The sequence below is a fragment of the Chelmon rostratus genome, chromosome 10, assembly GCF_017976325.1.
Source record: "Chelmon rostratus isolate fCheRos1 chromosome 10, fCheRos1.pri, whole genome shotgun sequence".
NCBI lineage: Eukaryota > Metazoa > Chordata > Actinopteri > Chaetodontiformes > Chaetodontidae > Chelmon > Chelmon rostratus.
In genome coordinates, this window is record NC_055667.1 from 12,293,944 (window position 1) to 12,308,418 (window position 14,475).

The 14,475-nt window shown below is 37.4% G+C and overlaps 2 protein-coding genes across 2 annotated transcripts; both read left to right on the forward strand.

Annotated features, from left to right (window-relative positions):
- The first annotated feature begins 2,758 nt into the window (after positions 1 to 2,758).
- On the forward strand, positions 2,759 to 7,379 carry LOC121613075 (taste receptor type 1 member 1-like). Its single transcript, XM_041946342.1, has 6 exons — positions 2,759 to 2,940; positions 3,179 to 3,476; positions 3,612 to 4,337; positions 4,895 to 5,101; positions 5,475 to 5,595; positions 6,451 to 7,379. Exons 1-6 carry the CDS (start codon positions 2,759 to 2,761, stop codon positions 7,377 to 7,379), a joined length of 2,463 nt encoding a protein of 820 aa, XP_041802276.1.
- A 3,149-nt stretch (positions 7,380 to 10,528) lies between these two features.
- LOC121613031 (taste receptor type 1 member 1-like) lies at positions 10,529 to 14,475 on the forward strand. Its single transcript, XM_041946280.1, has 6 exons — positions 10,529 to 10,710; positions 10,988 to 11,285; positions 11,411 to 12,136; positions 12,457 to 12,663; positions 12,981 to 13,101; positions 13,547 to 14,475. Exons 1-6 carry the CDS (start codon positions 10,529 to 10,531, stop codon positions 14,473 to 14,475), a joined length of 2,463 nt encoding a protein of 820 aa, XP_041802214.1.

The following is a 14,475-nucleotide window of genomic DNA, read 5'->3' on the forward strand; positions in this document are numbered from 1 at the left end:
TTCTAGTCATGATTGTGCTGTTTCCATACAGGTGCAGGACTTATATATTGCAACAAAAAAAGGACTACACTGTAATAAATGATTCTGTGGTCATGTAGGTTTTAACTGATGAATTTGGTAAAGTATATTCAATATTAATGTGTCCTTGATTTTGTCGTGATTATTTAAGTAAAATTCAAATAAAAATGTCTTGAATAAAACCAGCGTATTTTGGATTAATTAAATATAAGCTTTCTGTTTATGCAATTCTAAACGGAGAGAAAATTGAATAAATCCAACTTAATTGAACCTGTCAATTTTTAATTGAAAAGCACTTCCTGTTAACCGCGCTTTTTGAATTTGGCAGGCAAAACATGCAGATGGGCAGTTACCCTCCTCCACTTTACTCATCTATGTAATCTGGTTAACTGTGGTAAGTAAACTTATTTTGTCTGTACTGGGATGGTGAAGTCAATACATGTCTATGGTGCATGCTGAATTATAATACAACATGAGCAGAGCATAGCACACAGAGAGAGAGAAACTCAGCAGCAGAAAGCCGGCTTCTGTTAGCTAACTATGTTAACTATGTTAATATAGGCTCGTATTGTGATAGTGTTTCGCTTCCAAAATGGAAACGTTCGTATTGCTGATAAAAGCACAAGCTTTTACTTTGAAAGATGTTGGTTATTATTCCGATATGGTGTTGCCCATGTTGCGTTAGTGTTATTCATATGTCCTCGGCATGTACTTATTAAATCCTGCCGATAATCATGTTGGGGTTTGTGTTGCGATCAGACACTTTTCCATATCGAGAAATGATCAGGATTATCGCGCTAAGTATATTGAGCTTTTATTTCCAAACTCTACTTGCTGCACTTCCGTTAACTTAACTTCCGCGTTGTGTTGGACCGTTTACCACGCAGGTAACGTTATCACTTATCTCTGTTCTTTCGCTGTTTTGTCATAAACGTTAAGTTACCTCGAAAACGCATTAAGTCAGTGTTACGTTTTAGGGCTTCAATTTTATTGAGGTTTACTGTTACTCTTAATTCATAATCTCCCGCCAGCCGCGAAAAGTCGAATCAGGTCGGCGAGCTAACATAACGGTTGCGTCAATAAAATTCTTCTGACAATATGTGAGGAGCAATGTGGTACCATTCGTTTTATGTCCAGCATATGCAGGGTTGATAGTTTAAAAGTTTAGCGAACTTCGTGTGGTGTGTGTGTGTGTGTGTGTGTGTGTGTGTGTGGTGGGGGTGGGGTAGGGGGCGTGTCAGGACATGCTGCTGTGATCTGTTTGTTTGTTCTACCTTTGCATAAAACTCAGTAAACATTTAGTCAATCACTTATTATATGATAGTAATTATGTGTTCAAGTGTACAACAATTAGGTTTTGCAATTCATTTAAAATATGAAATATTGAAATAAAGTTAAATTAACAAGGTTTGTTTTTGGAGTAACTCTCACATCTAGAATGTAGGCTATAATTGTTTAAAATTTAATTTCTTGCTAGACTGGATGTCATCAGTGTACATATATGTTGACAATAAAGGGATGCAAATATTGATATACCAACCAGCCCTACAATACACCATATGCATGTGATTGATACATGGATGGTTTTTATTTTATCTGCAATTAAACAGAAAGGCACATTTTGTAATTAACATGACTGTGTTTCTCTTATGTGCCCCCAGATGAGATGGCAGTGTAAAACCTGTGGATACAGAGCAACGACAAGAGGTGATCTTCTGACCCATTACAGGCTACAGCACAGGACATTTGAAACTGGAAATTCGGTACCTTGTCTTGTCCATGATAGGACAGTGTAGCCATGCCCTAATGTTTCTTAGTTCTTCTCGACAGGTACTCTGGCAACTGTACACATTTTTGTTTTCACAAAATAGTGTTCAAGGTCATAATTTTGTAAAAGTTTGCAATGAAATGCTATAACTTTTATAATAAAAAATGTTAATTTTGGCAAGCATTTTATGTGTGATTTGTTAATTTCTGAGTTTTATTTCCTCTGTTCTTCCTGGTACCCAGTGTAATCTCACCTTAAAATGTAGATCATGAGATAAACACAATATATCTAAGTAAGAATAATATTTCGATTTAATTAAATCCACTGAGTAAATTCAAATAAATTAACTGATTAAGATATTTCATGATTACTCAATTACATGGTACTTGTATGTAGAATTTAATTATGTTTTATTAATACTTTTTACTAATTTAGACATTTCTCTTTTTGATATATACTCAATATTTTTGTTTAGGTTTTAATTATTGCCTTTTTGTATTTTAATTAAATCTACTCATATTAAATGGTTAACTCCAAAGGGTCTCATTTAATTAAAATTTACTCAATTACAAATCTGATAATATTTAATTAATAATATTGCGTGCAATCTGTTGCCTCAATTTTATTGAGTAAATATGGTATATCTTTCTTTACAGTGTAGAGATTGCTTGGGGTCCATTATAATGTAACTATAATAATCCTAATAATTAAAAGGATTACCAGACTCATTCATGGCTGAGGCATTAAACTTGCTTGCTCATGATGATTGTTAAACCCTCAGCATATACATCACAGGGAGTATGTGCAGCGACAGCCTTTGCATACTGATTTGTGAATTCTCCCCCAACCATTTAAAGGTATATATTTCATTCCCATGTGCATGAAAGGGATCCCAAGTGTCTAGTAACTTACAAAAGACAAAGGCAAATTCCAGTAGAGCTCACATCAAATTGGTAAACTGTACATACAGAAATGGAACATTTTCTTGCTTCTCTGTGTCTCCTGGGATCTTTTCTACATGCCTTGGCTCATTGCACTGTCCCATACTCAGAGTTTCAGCTGGAAGGAGATTATTTGATAGGTGGACTCTTTGATATTCATCATGCCAGTGCCCCTGTTTATCGTGACAAACCAGAAGCCATCGACTGCGACAGGTGAGTTTTACAGCAAAGTAGCACATTTCCCTCTAACCTAAACCAGTTAATTGCTATTTCATCAAAATGTATGTATTACCATAATCCTTGTTCCCAAGAATGATAGTGCTGTTTCAGCCTTTACAAATATTGATGTTTAATGCACTGATGCAAAATTTGCAAGTCAGAATTTCTAAGGCTATACTTCAACTTCTATAGAGTTAATCCTTCTCTCCTGTTGTCCTTTCTCTGTCCTCAGTCAACCCTTCATTCTTTCACATTATCGAAGGTTTCTGTTGATGAGATTCTCTGTAGAGGAAATCAATAACTCCACCAACCTCCTACCAAATGTATCACTCGGCTATGAAATATTTGACCACTGCTCAGATACACAGAATTTTCCAGGCATTTTGAAACTCATCTCAGTCAATGGCTTGATCCAACCTTGGGGTGAATCACACAAGAATCTGTCCAAAGTGATAGCAGTGATTGGTCCTTTCACAAGCACTCAAGCCCTGACTATAGCCCCTTTGTTCATGGTGGATCTCATTCCTATGGTAAATGTGCTAATTATTGTATTTTTTCCAGACAGACAAAGTGGTTAATACAGACTTATATCAATATATGTTATCAATGATTTGAGAATTTATTGTCACAGAAAATGACTGATTTCTCTATTATTCTATTGGCAGGTCAGTTATGGATCTTCTAGTTCTGCCTTTTCAAAAAAAGTGGAATTTCCCTCTTTCCTTCGATCAGTACATCCCAATAAAGACATCATAGAAGTGATTGTTAGCATTGCTCAGCACTTCAACTGGCGCTGGGTTGCTTTTCTGAACAGTGATAATGATTTTGGCATTGATGGACGGGAACTGTTCGTGAAGATGATTAAGGACACAGAGATTTGCCTGGCGTACACTACTGATCTCAACATAAATACAAATTACGACCAAATGTTCAAACAGATAGAGGCACAGAAGATACGCATCATTATTGTTTTTGCTCATGAAATGACTGCTGAAGCGCTCATTGAGTCAGCAATACAACTGAATGTTACAAACAAGGTGTGGATAGCAGCGGACACCTGGTCTTTAAACAAAAGACTCCCCAGGGTGAAAGGAGTCAAAAATATTGGAACTGTACTTGGGGTGTCTCAGCCAGTCGTGATAATACCTGGTTTCGATGATTTTATCTTTTCTGTCAAAAGCCAGAATCACTGTGAAAATGCAGAACAACATATGTTCTGTAATCACGTTTGTAATGGCAGTAGCCTGAGTGCAGAAGATATCATTGCTGTGGACCCATCTTTCTCTTTTCCTGTTTATTCTGCTGTATATGCCATTGCTCATGCCTTACACAATGCACTGCAATGTGGAGCTGGCAAATGCAACAGGAACATTACAGTTTACCCACACATGGTAAGTATACAAATAATTAGAGTTTATTTGAGAGTAAATTTGCTCTATTCTTCTGATTGTTTGATTGCCTTTTGGAATGTAATGCATTATTTGATTTAGCTATTTTATCATATCTATCTTATGCAAACATAAGATACTAAACAGACATGTTAAATATTCAGGTAAAATCAGGCAATAGATTCACACACTCTTAAAGCTCACACAATTACGCTGTGTCTGGCTGTATCACTATCATCAACGTGTCACTGTATTCAATTTGATTTATTAGAGCTATGAGCACAGTGTGCAAATGTTTTGTCTACTTTCCAGCCTCAATCTAGTTTTTTAGTCCAGCACCAAGTTTTTAGACGTGTGCTCCCACTAATCTGCCGACCTTTCAAACAATGCCTTGCCATCAGTCTCAGACAAAAAATAAATAATCTATAGTATTTATAATCTGATTAACCACTTCCTAACACCTGCAGTTAGTCCCTACACATTTTTTTTAACCTATTTAATCAGCACCTCATATCGACATTGTAAGTAATGTTCATCTGAACATTGTGTACCCACATCAGGTTCTCGCCGAGTTGAAGAAGTCAAACTTTACACTTTCAAACCAAAGTATTCAGTTTGATGAGAACGGTGACCCCAGGTATGGATCCTATTCTATAGTTTTCTGGAACCACAGAGGTGATGCAGAGGAGGTTGGCTTTTATAAATTTCACCCATGGGTCAATTTTTTCATCAACAACACCAAAATTCAGTGGTACACAAAGGGACAAGTAAGTTGTTTTTTCTTAATTATGTGTGTGTAATGCAGTATATATATAAATATATATATTATAATATGTGCAGTACAATACAGTGTATCAACAGCTTATATGGCATATTGTTTTGGTTCTGGTTGAGTGGACATGTGTTTAAAGTTATATAGGTTTAGTGACAGCTGTGACATGCTTGAACCACAAAATCAGGAACATCAACAATGGTGGTTGTTCATGGTGCCGTTTGTGAATGTGACATGTTTGTTGGTTCCATTTTACAAAACCTGTTTAGAAATTTCATACACCACTTTCAATACAAAGAGGTATTCTTTACAATTTTCTTTTTGCTTTTCTTACATTTGATTTGATGTTAAATAATTGTCTTATACAGGTGCCTACTTCACTGTGTTCCCCAGAATGTCCTGTAGGGCATGCAAAGAAGCAACATGGAATCCACAAATGCTGCTTCCATTGTGAAATCTGTCAGAATGGATCTTATATCAACAGCACAGGTAAGTTATGAGACATGAGGAAGAAAATGTGTCAAAGCAGTGCTGTTATTCTTTAGTTTATGAGAGCTGACTCCAGACTCTTGCCATTTTTTCCATTGCCAAGAAGGATGAAGTCAAATGAACACAGCTGTAGGCTTCCATTTCCACTTTGATCACTGAGCATGCCAATAAATTTAATAGGGATGTAATGATTTACCAAATCTCACGATATCGCTGTAAAAATATGGCTTGATGCTGTCGTGGGACTGAGACACTGTCTATCGAGACACAACATGGTTATTAAGTATCTCTCCTTTTCAAGAATTGTATTGTTTTTGTTTGAACAGCAGAGAGGGCAATCATAGTAGTTAAGAAGAATCCTTCGTGTGCAAGTCAAGCACTGCTAACAATAAACCCAATGAGAAAATGATGGATGAATGTGCCGATTTTGACAGTTCAACTGCCACAGCTGTGCTGATCACCAAACAGAGACTGCTAAACCCGCCAGTACATAAACCAATCATGGATGTGGTCACCCATTGGAACAGATCTTTAAGTTGTTTATTAAAAGGACTGTTACTGACTGCTGCATTGTTTTTGTTTTAAAACTTTGAAACTGTACATGGCTCAGTCATTCATTGCCAAAGACAATTCATGCCAAGTTTTTGCATGTTTTTTGTTCTTCAAGTGAACGTTGAACAGGTTTCATCATTCAATACATTGCTGTGCTGTTAAAAATTACCTCTAACATAGTTGATGAAACAACCAACCAACCAACACACAATACGAAAAGTGTTACACTGTTTCCTCGACTATATGATCTTTTTTCAGAAGTTTATCCTAGCTTCATTGACAATCTGTGTTTGTGTAAAACAGAGGATCCATACAAGTGCATCCGCTGTAAGGAAACAGAATGGTCTGCAGAAGCAAGTACATCATGCACTCTCCGGGCGGTGGAGTACATCCCATTCACAGACCGTGGGGCTATACTCATCATGGTCGGGGCCTGGGCCTTGGTGGGTCTCACATTTGCCACATCTGTTCTCTTTGCCATCAACTACAACACCCCTGTTGTCAGATCTGCTGGGGGACCAATGTGCTTCCTAATTTTAGGCTGCCTCTGTCTGTGTTGTACTAGTGTGTTCTTTCACTTTGGCAAGCCAACAGTTTCATTTTGTATCTTAAGGTTCTTGCCATTTCTTTCCTTCTACACAGTTTGTCTTGCATGTTTTGTTGTGCGCTCTTTTCAAATCGTTTGCATTTTCAAAATAGCTGCCAAGTTCCCCAAGCTCCACAGTTGGTGGATGAAACATCACGCACAATGGCTGGTCATCACTGTGGCATTTCTATCTCAGGCACTCTTACTTGTTATTGGCTATTCTTTGTCTCCACCCAAGCCCTACAACGAAACAGTTTGGTACCCAGACAAGATCATACTTGGTTGTGACTTTAATCTTATGGCATATTCTGGTCCTGTGATTTTACTTTTATCTTTGTGCTCCCTTTGCTTCATTTTCTCCTACATGGGGAAAGACCTCCCAAAAAATTACAATGAGGCCAAAGCAATAACCTTCTGCCTGCTCCTGCTGATCCTCACCTGGATCATCTTTGCCACTGTATACATGCTTTATCGTGGCAAGTACATCCAAACTCTTAATGCTCTGGCAGTCCTCTCCAGCCTCTACTCCTTTCTGTTGTTTTATTTCCTGCCAAAATGTTGCATCATGATTTTTCAACCCCACAAAAACACGCAGCAGTACTTCCAAGGTCTCATTCAGAATTATACCAAAACAATTAGCCAGTAGCAGCTTCCTCTGAATGTGTTTCTACAGACAGAAATGATGATGTGCCTCAGGCCTTCTGAATATACCTTGCAGTGTAGATGGTAAAATGGTAGTAAGAAACAAACAACAGTCTTTATATCTTTTGCCCATTTTCTTACTAAAATTATGAATTAATCTAATCTAAAATGTGTTTTGGATTGTTGTTTTTTGAGGTATAAATCAATAAGCAATAATGGCTAATGGCTAAAATATAATAAGAAAAAATTTCCAACAAGAGGCACACGTTCTGAAATTTCTTAGATGGGAAGTTTTTCCTAAAATTTGTGAGTAGCAGGCTTTTGTAGGATTTTCACATTTGGTCAGCAGTAGGGAATTTTGCCTGATTGTGATGTCATTTGTAGTGATACTGCTGATTGTATGTGTATGATAACTGTAATGGTTTAAAATAAAACAAACAGCTAAATCCAAGAGAATGTGTATGCTACGTTGTTGGATTAAAACTCATACAATTGTACAATTCAATATACAGTATGCATTAAGTGGATTTGTTTAAATCTAATTAGGTTTTGTGTTGTTTACAACCTCACAATATTAAATGATAAATCACATAAAGTTGCTGCTGTTAAATCCCTGTGCAACCCCAGATATTGATGGGAACATTCCCTGCAGTTATATATAGTAAGAGTGATTCAATGAAGATTTGAAATTGGATGTGTTTTTTTATCTTCTTCAAGATTGCTGTAACACTGATCTCACCACATGATGACACCACTTCACTACAGGCTAGATGACAGGCACACCCAATACAATAGCTTTATTAGGAAGAGCTATCTCAAAATCCGTACCCAAACAAAGCCTTAGAGTGAACATGTGTTACCTCTGATGTGAGTTTTAGGTCAGATTCTCCCTGGTGGCATTTTCTGCATTGAGCTTTGTATTAGGGTTCAACATTTAATTAATATCAAACTCATATCTTGGAGTAATAAATAAAGGTTACTCAGCCCTGGTGTATTCTAGCATTTGCTTGCTAGTGTGCATACCTTTGTGGACACATTAAGTATGATCATAAAAGTATAACATGATGATAAACTTGCTCAATGCCTCTTTGCGATTCTCTGTGATTTTATTATTATGTTTCCACATGGAGTTGAAATTGATCAAGAAAATACATTGTTAATGCTCATAGCTGATTCACCATTTTTGTTAATTTCACTGTGTCTCACTCTGTCACACTTGATGATAGCCTATTACTTCCTACCAAGCGGAACGACAAGTTCCGCCCTTCCACCAGGGTGTTGCCTGAATTCAAATTCTGGTCAGAGTCCTGGCCATTTGTCACTTTCAGCTGCTGAACGATTGCAAATTGCCTGTGTCATCCACTGTTCAATCATGCACGGATCATTTGTGAGAGGAGATACACCAAAGATAAATGAATTTTATTTGTGTGCATTTGCTTGTGACTCTATCCTGTGTGATCTTACAAGCTCATCTCATGTACTTAATAAGACTGTTCTTATAATATAACTTTCTTCTAAAGCAGTGACCTCTGTTCTATCATTGAGTAAACTGCCGAGCCCTGAATAAGTGACATATTTTACGGATGTTTGATATTATATTCAGTGCCTAACAATAACAGTATCGAACAACTGAAAACTGTACAATTTATTCAAATAAACACAATAACTGCAGGGAGTGAAAGGAGCAATTTGGATGAATTTTGAGCAAATTATTTTGTATCTTTGTTTTGTACTCTGACACCATTGGAAATGAGGATACCTCCTCAAAGGTCTTTCAAGGTGAAATATAGGTTGAATGAATGAATGAATTTTCTGTGAATATTGCAACAGAGATGAGACCTCCAGATTTTTTTTTGTAATTTTAACAATCATACATATGTAATTGGCTTCTTTTTTTTGACAAATGTATTGTTTTCTTCTCCCTAACACTTGGCCATTGCTCTATTGCTCTATTAGCTCTTTGGTACAGCACACTTTTTTAATGCAGAACGAGGCTGTTTAGCAGAGAGTGAAGGCTCTGTGAATTTTAAAGATGATAATTTAATTTAGTTTTCTTCAGTGAAATGAAGAAAATACCAAGATAAAAGTCTACTGTGTAGCACAACACACAACAAACATTCTGTGCAACAGCTAGAGTTGTTGGTTAAAAGCCTGAAGGTGTTTTAGTTATTATTTAAAAAATCAATCAATGAGAAGTGCTTTGCTCAGCATCATGCATGCATTGACAGACTTTTGAAGGTGGAAGGAAGACAACATGTTGAACAGTGTTGAGTTGTTGACCATTTGAAAAGAAAAAATATTGCAAATTTGATATCTTAGAACATTATATTCTGAATTTAGAACATTTGAGTTTACAGCACCTGTTGGTTGAACAGCACATGATTTGAATAGATAGTATTTTATTCATTTCAGTGTTCCAATACTTCAATATCACTGTGATAGTGTGTTTCCTTTTATCTGGTGGTTATTTCATTGTGTAATAGAGTAATGTTTAATTCTTGAGTATTCTCCATATGAAGCACTAGGTGTAATCACTGTTTTTGATATCCGCAGGTCCAAGCTGGTTAGCATTTTAAACCAGTAAAATGTTTTTAATTATTAATACTTTTACTCTTTGGTGAATTGCCTAAAGACATTTTTTCCTCTTTTTTTTCTAGAATTAATGTTACTCCATGAAACCAGGGGATGATATGGAGGAAAGTATGCCAAATGTTGCACCAGAGGGAACATATCTGAATATCTGAGTGAATTTTCTATGTTTTCATTGTTTTCTTTCTCGTCGTCATATCTGTCACACAGAGTGAAATAAAAAATTAAAGTGACTTTGCCATTTTTGCTGAAGGAAGGAGGTTTCTAATTGTTTAAAAGGATTCTGATACTTATGAATAACAGGGATTCAACTTACTTGCTCATGATGACTGTTCAACGCTCTGTCATCATCTCAGGGAGACTGTGCAGCAGCAGATTAAGTGCTTTTGCATACTGATTTGTGAATTGTCTTCCAACCATATAAACATAAATTTATCACACTTCATGCACTCCCCACATGCATGTAAATGATCACAGAGGCTAAACCATCACCAGTGTCTCATAACCTACTAAAGGCAGGTTATGAGACACTTCACATCAGATTGGTAAACAGTAACTAGAACAATGAAACATTTCCTTGCCTCTCTGTGCCTCCTGGGATCTCTTCTACATGCCTTGGCTCAATGCACCGTCCCAGCCTCAGAGTTTCAGCTGGAAGGAGATTATTTGATCGGTGGACTCTTTGATATTCATCATGTCAATTCCCCTGTTTATCAGGACAGACCAGAAGCCATCGACTGCTCCAGGTGAGTCTAATAATAAATATTGCTCAGTGTCTTCTCAAGATGAAACTAAGAGCATAAAAATAATACTATAGTATTTACTGTAAATCAATCCAGTTAATGGCCACATTTTCAAAGTTATTGTATGATGTTAAGTCTGACCTCAGTCAGTAAACTCATTAAAACAGTCCTTAACAGCTGAAGGCACTGAGGCACAACTTGCAAGTAAGAAGGTCTGAAGCTACACTTCAACTTCTATAGAGTTAATCCTTCTCTCATGTTGTCCTTTCTCTGTCCTCAGTCAACCCTTCATTCCTTCACATTATCGAAGGTTTCAGTCAATGAGATTCTCTGTAGAGCAAATCAATAACTCCACCAACCTCCTACCAAATGTATCACTCGGCTATGAAATATTTGACCACTGCTCAGATACACAGAATTTTCCAGGCATTTTGAAACTCATCTCAGTCAATGGCTTGATCCAACCTTGGGGTGAATCACACAAGAAGCTGTCCAAAGTGATAGCAGTGGTCGGCCCCTCTCCAAGCACTCACACTCTGACTGTTGCCCCTTTGTTCATGTTGGATTTCCTTCCTATGGTAAGTTTTAGTCTTTTATCAATGCAATACATACAATATATAGCAGTGTTTTTTTTTTTCATTTTAACAGCTTTCATCAGTTATTATTATTACTGAGTGGTGAATTTCTCTGTTACTCTTGCCAGGTGAATTATGGATCTTCTAGTTCTGCCTTTTCGACAAAAACAAGATTCCCCTCTTTCCTACGAACAGTACAGCCCAATAAACGCATCATAGAAGTGATTGTTAGAATTGCTCAGCACTTCAACTGGCGCTGGGTTGCTTTCCTTAACAGCGACAATGATTTTGGCATTGATGGACGTGAGTTGTTCATAAAGATGATTAAGGACACAGAGATTTGCCTGGCGTACACCAACAGCCTCAATCATGACACAGATTACTCACAATTATTCCAACAGATAGAGGCACAGAGGATAAGTGTCATTATTGTTTTTGTTCATGAACTGATTGCTGAAGCGCTCATTGAGTCAGCAATACAACTCAACATCACAAACAAGGTGTGGATAGCAGGGGACAGCTGGTCCTTAAACAAAAAGCTCCCCAAGGAGAAAGGAATCAAAAATATTGGAACTGTGCTTGGGGTGTCTCAGCCTGTAGAGACAATTCCTGGTTTCAATGATTTCATCTATTCTGTCAAAAGCCAGAATCAATGTCAAAATACAGGACAGCACAAGTTTTGTAACCAGGTTTGCAACTGCAGTAGCCAGACTGCAGAGGATGTCATTGCTGCAGACCCATCTTTCTCTTTGTCTATTTATACTGCTGTATATGCCATTGCACATGCCTTACACGGTGCTTTGCAATGTGGAGATGGAAAATGTAATAGCAATATTACAGTGTACCCACAAATGGTAAGTGTACAGTATATATATAGTATATAATATTTGAATTGCGCTCCTTTGAGTTTCTGACAACTTGAGCTTGTCGATAGTGTGAAGGCAACCTATTAGTCTGTTGTATTTTATGTTAAATACCTGATGTAAACACAGGACAGGGTGGTGGGGAGGTGGTCTCGCTCTCTCTCAATCTTTGGATCAGACAAGAAATTTCACAGATAAAGTTACAATCTTACAACCTCTAACCTCTTTCATACTCTGTTCAATTTGCAATAAATGTTTTGTTGTGAGCACTAAGAAGTAACGGTCATTTCAACTTTGTGTACCCACATCAGGTTCTTGCTGAGCTCATGAAGTCCAATTTTACACTTTTAAACCAGAGAGTTGAGTTTGATGAGAATGGTGATCCCAAGTATGGATCCTATTCTATAGTTTTCTGGAACAGCAGAGGTGATGCAGAGGAGGTCGGCTTTTATAAATTTCACAAATCGGTCAATTTCTTCATCAACAACAGCAAAATCCAGTGGTACATGAAAGGAGAGGTATGTTATTGTTTTTTTCATTACTACGGTAAGTGTAGTATCATGTGTATTACAATGCAGTATATCAAACGTTTGGTGATATGGTGATTAAAAAAAATACTTTGTTTTCCACTTCCCTTTCCACAAGGGTGTGTGTGTCTCTGTTTGTGCATGAGTGTACATTTGCACAAAGACATGTATGTTTGTTTTGTAATAGGTCTGACAGGGTCATAATACAATATCATGAATATTTTTAAATGCAGTTTAGGTCTAATTGCTGATTGATTTGTTTGGCTTGAATGACATTTGATTTGATGTTAAATAATTGTCTTGTACAGGTGCCTACTTCACTGTGTTCCCCAGAATGTCCTGTAGGACATGCAAAGAAGCAACATGGAATCCACAAATGCTGCTTCCATTGTGAAATCTGTCAGAATGGATCTTATATCAACAGCACAGGTAAGTCATTAGACATGAGAGGAAGAAAATGTGTCAAAGCAGTGCTGTCATTCTTTACTTGAAGGGAGCTAATGTTAGACTTCAAAATTCAAACTTAATTTCATGGCTGAGAATGCTGTCATTTCATGTTTATTGGAGACAGTTATATATGTAGCTTTCATGACAACCGCTTATGCCATGGCCATTCAATAAATTGTGTTAAGGATTCGCTGTTGACTTCAACAGCAGCTTGAACCATTTCCTGTCAATCTGCAGTACAGTCTTAGTCTTTGCACAATTACCTTGGGTGGTTATTACTATGAACAACTAAAGCAAGTTTGACATGAAGTAAAAGCTTGATCTCTCTTTACACAGAGAGGATTTTCAAAAGTAGAGCCAAATTTACAATTTTACTCATTTTCTTCATCTAGTATTGACAATTTGTTATTATTTTTGCGTAAAACAGAGAATCCATACAAGTGCATCCGCTGTAAGGAAACAGAATGGTCTACAGAAGCAAGTACATCATGCAATCTCCGGGCGGTGGAGTACATCCCATTCACAGACCGTGGGGCTATACTCATCATGGTCGGGGCCTGGGCCTTGGTGGGTCTCACATTTGCCACGTCCGTTCTCTTTGCCATCAACTACAACACCCCTGTTGTCAGATCTGCTGGGGGACCAATGTGCTTCCTAATTTTAGGCTGCCTCAGTTTGTCTAGTCTTAGTGTGTTCTTTCACTTTGGCAAGCCAACAGTTTCATTTTGTATCTTAAGGTTCTTGCCATTTCTTTCCTTCTACACAGTTTGTCTTGCATGTTTTGTTGTGCGCTCTTTTCAAATCGTTTGCATTTTCAAAATAGCTGCCAAGTTCCCCAAGCTCCACAGTTGGTGGATGAAATATCACGCACAATGGCTGGTCATCACTGTGGCATTTCTTACTCAGGCACTCTTACTTGTTATTGGCTATTCTTTGTCTCCACCCAAGCCCTACAACGAAACAGTCTGGTACCCAGACAAGATCATACTTGGTTGTGACTTTAATCTTATGGCATATTCTGGTCCTGTGATTTTACTTTTATCTTTGTGCTCCCTTTGCTTCATTTTCTCCTACATGGGGAAAGACCTCCCAAAAAATTACAATGAGGCCAAAGCAATAACCTTCTGCCTGCTCCTGCTGATCCTCACCTGGATCATCTTTGCCACTGTATACATGCTTTATCGTGGCAAGTACATCCAAACTCTTAACGCTCTGGCAGTCCTCTCCAGCCTCTACTCCTTTCTGTTGTGGTATTTCCTGCCAAAATGTTGCATCATGATTTTTCAACCCCACAAAAACACGCAGCAGTACTTCCAAGGTCTCATTCAGAATTATACCAAAACAATTAGCCAGTAG

Excerpts from the sequence above, each read along its gene's own strand:
- LOC121613075 (XM_041946342.1), top strand. The coding sequence starts at position 2,759 with ATGGAACATTTTCTTGCTTCTCTGTGTCTCCTGGGATCTTTTCTACAT. Across the intron at positions 3,477-3,611 it reads TGGTGGATCTCATTCCTATG|GTCAGTTATGGATCTTCTAG; the intron begins GTAAATGTGCTA and ends TTCTATTGGCAG. Across the intron at positions 5,102-5,474 it reads AGTGGTACACAAAGGGACAA|GTGCCTACTTCACTGTGTTC; the intron begins GTAAGTTGTTTT and ends TGTCTTATACAG.
- LOC121613031 (XM_041946280.1), top strand. The coding sequence starts at position 10,529 with ATGAAACATTTCCTTGCCTCTCTGTGCCTCCTGGGATCTCTTCTACAT. Across the intron at positions 12,137-12,456 it reads TTACAGTGTACCCACAAATG|GTTCTTGCTGAGCTCATGAA; the intron begins GTAAGTGTACAG and ends TACCCACATCAG. Across the intron at positions 12,664-12,980 it reads AGTGGTACATGAAAGGAGAG|GTGCCTACTTCACTGTGTTC; the intron begins GTATGTTATTGT and ends TGTCTTGTACAG.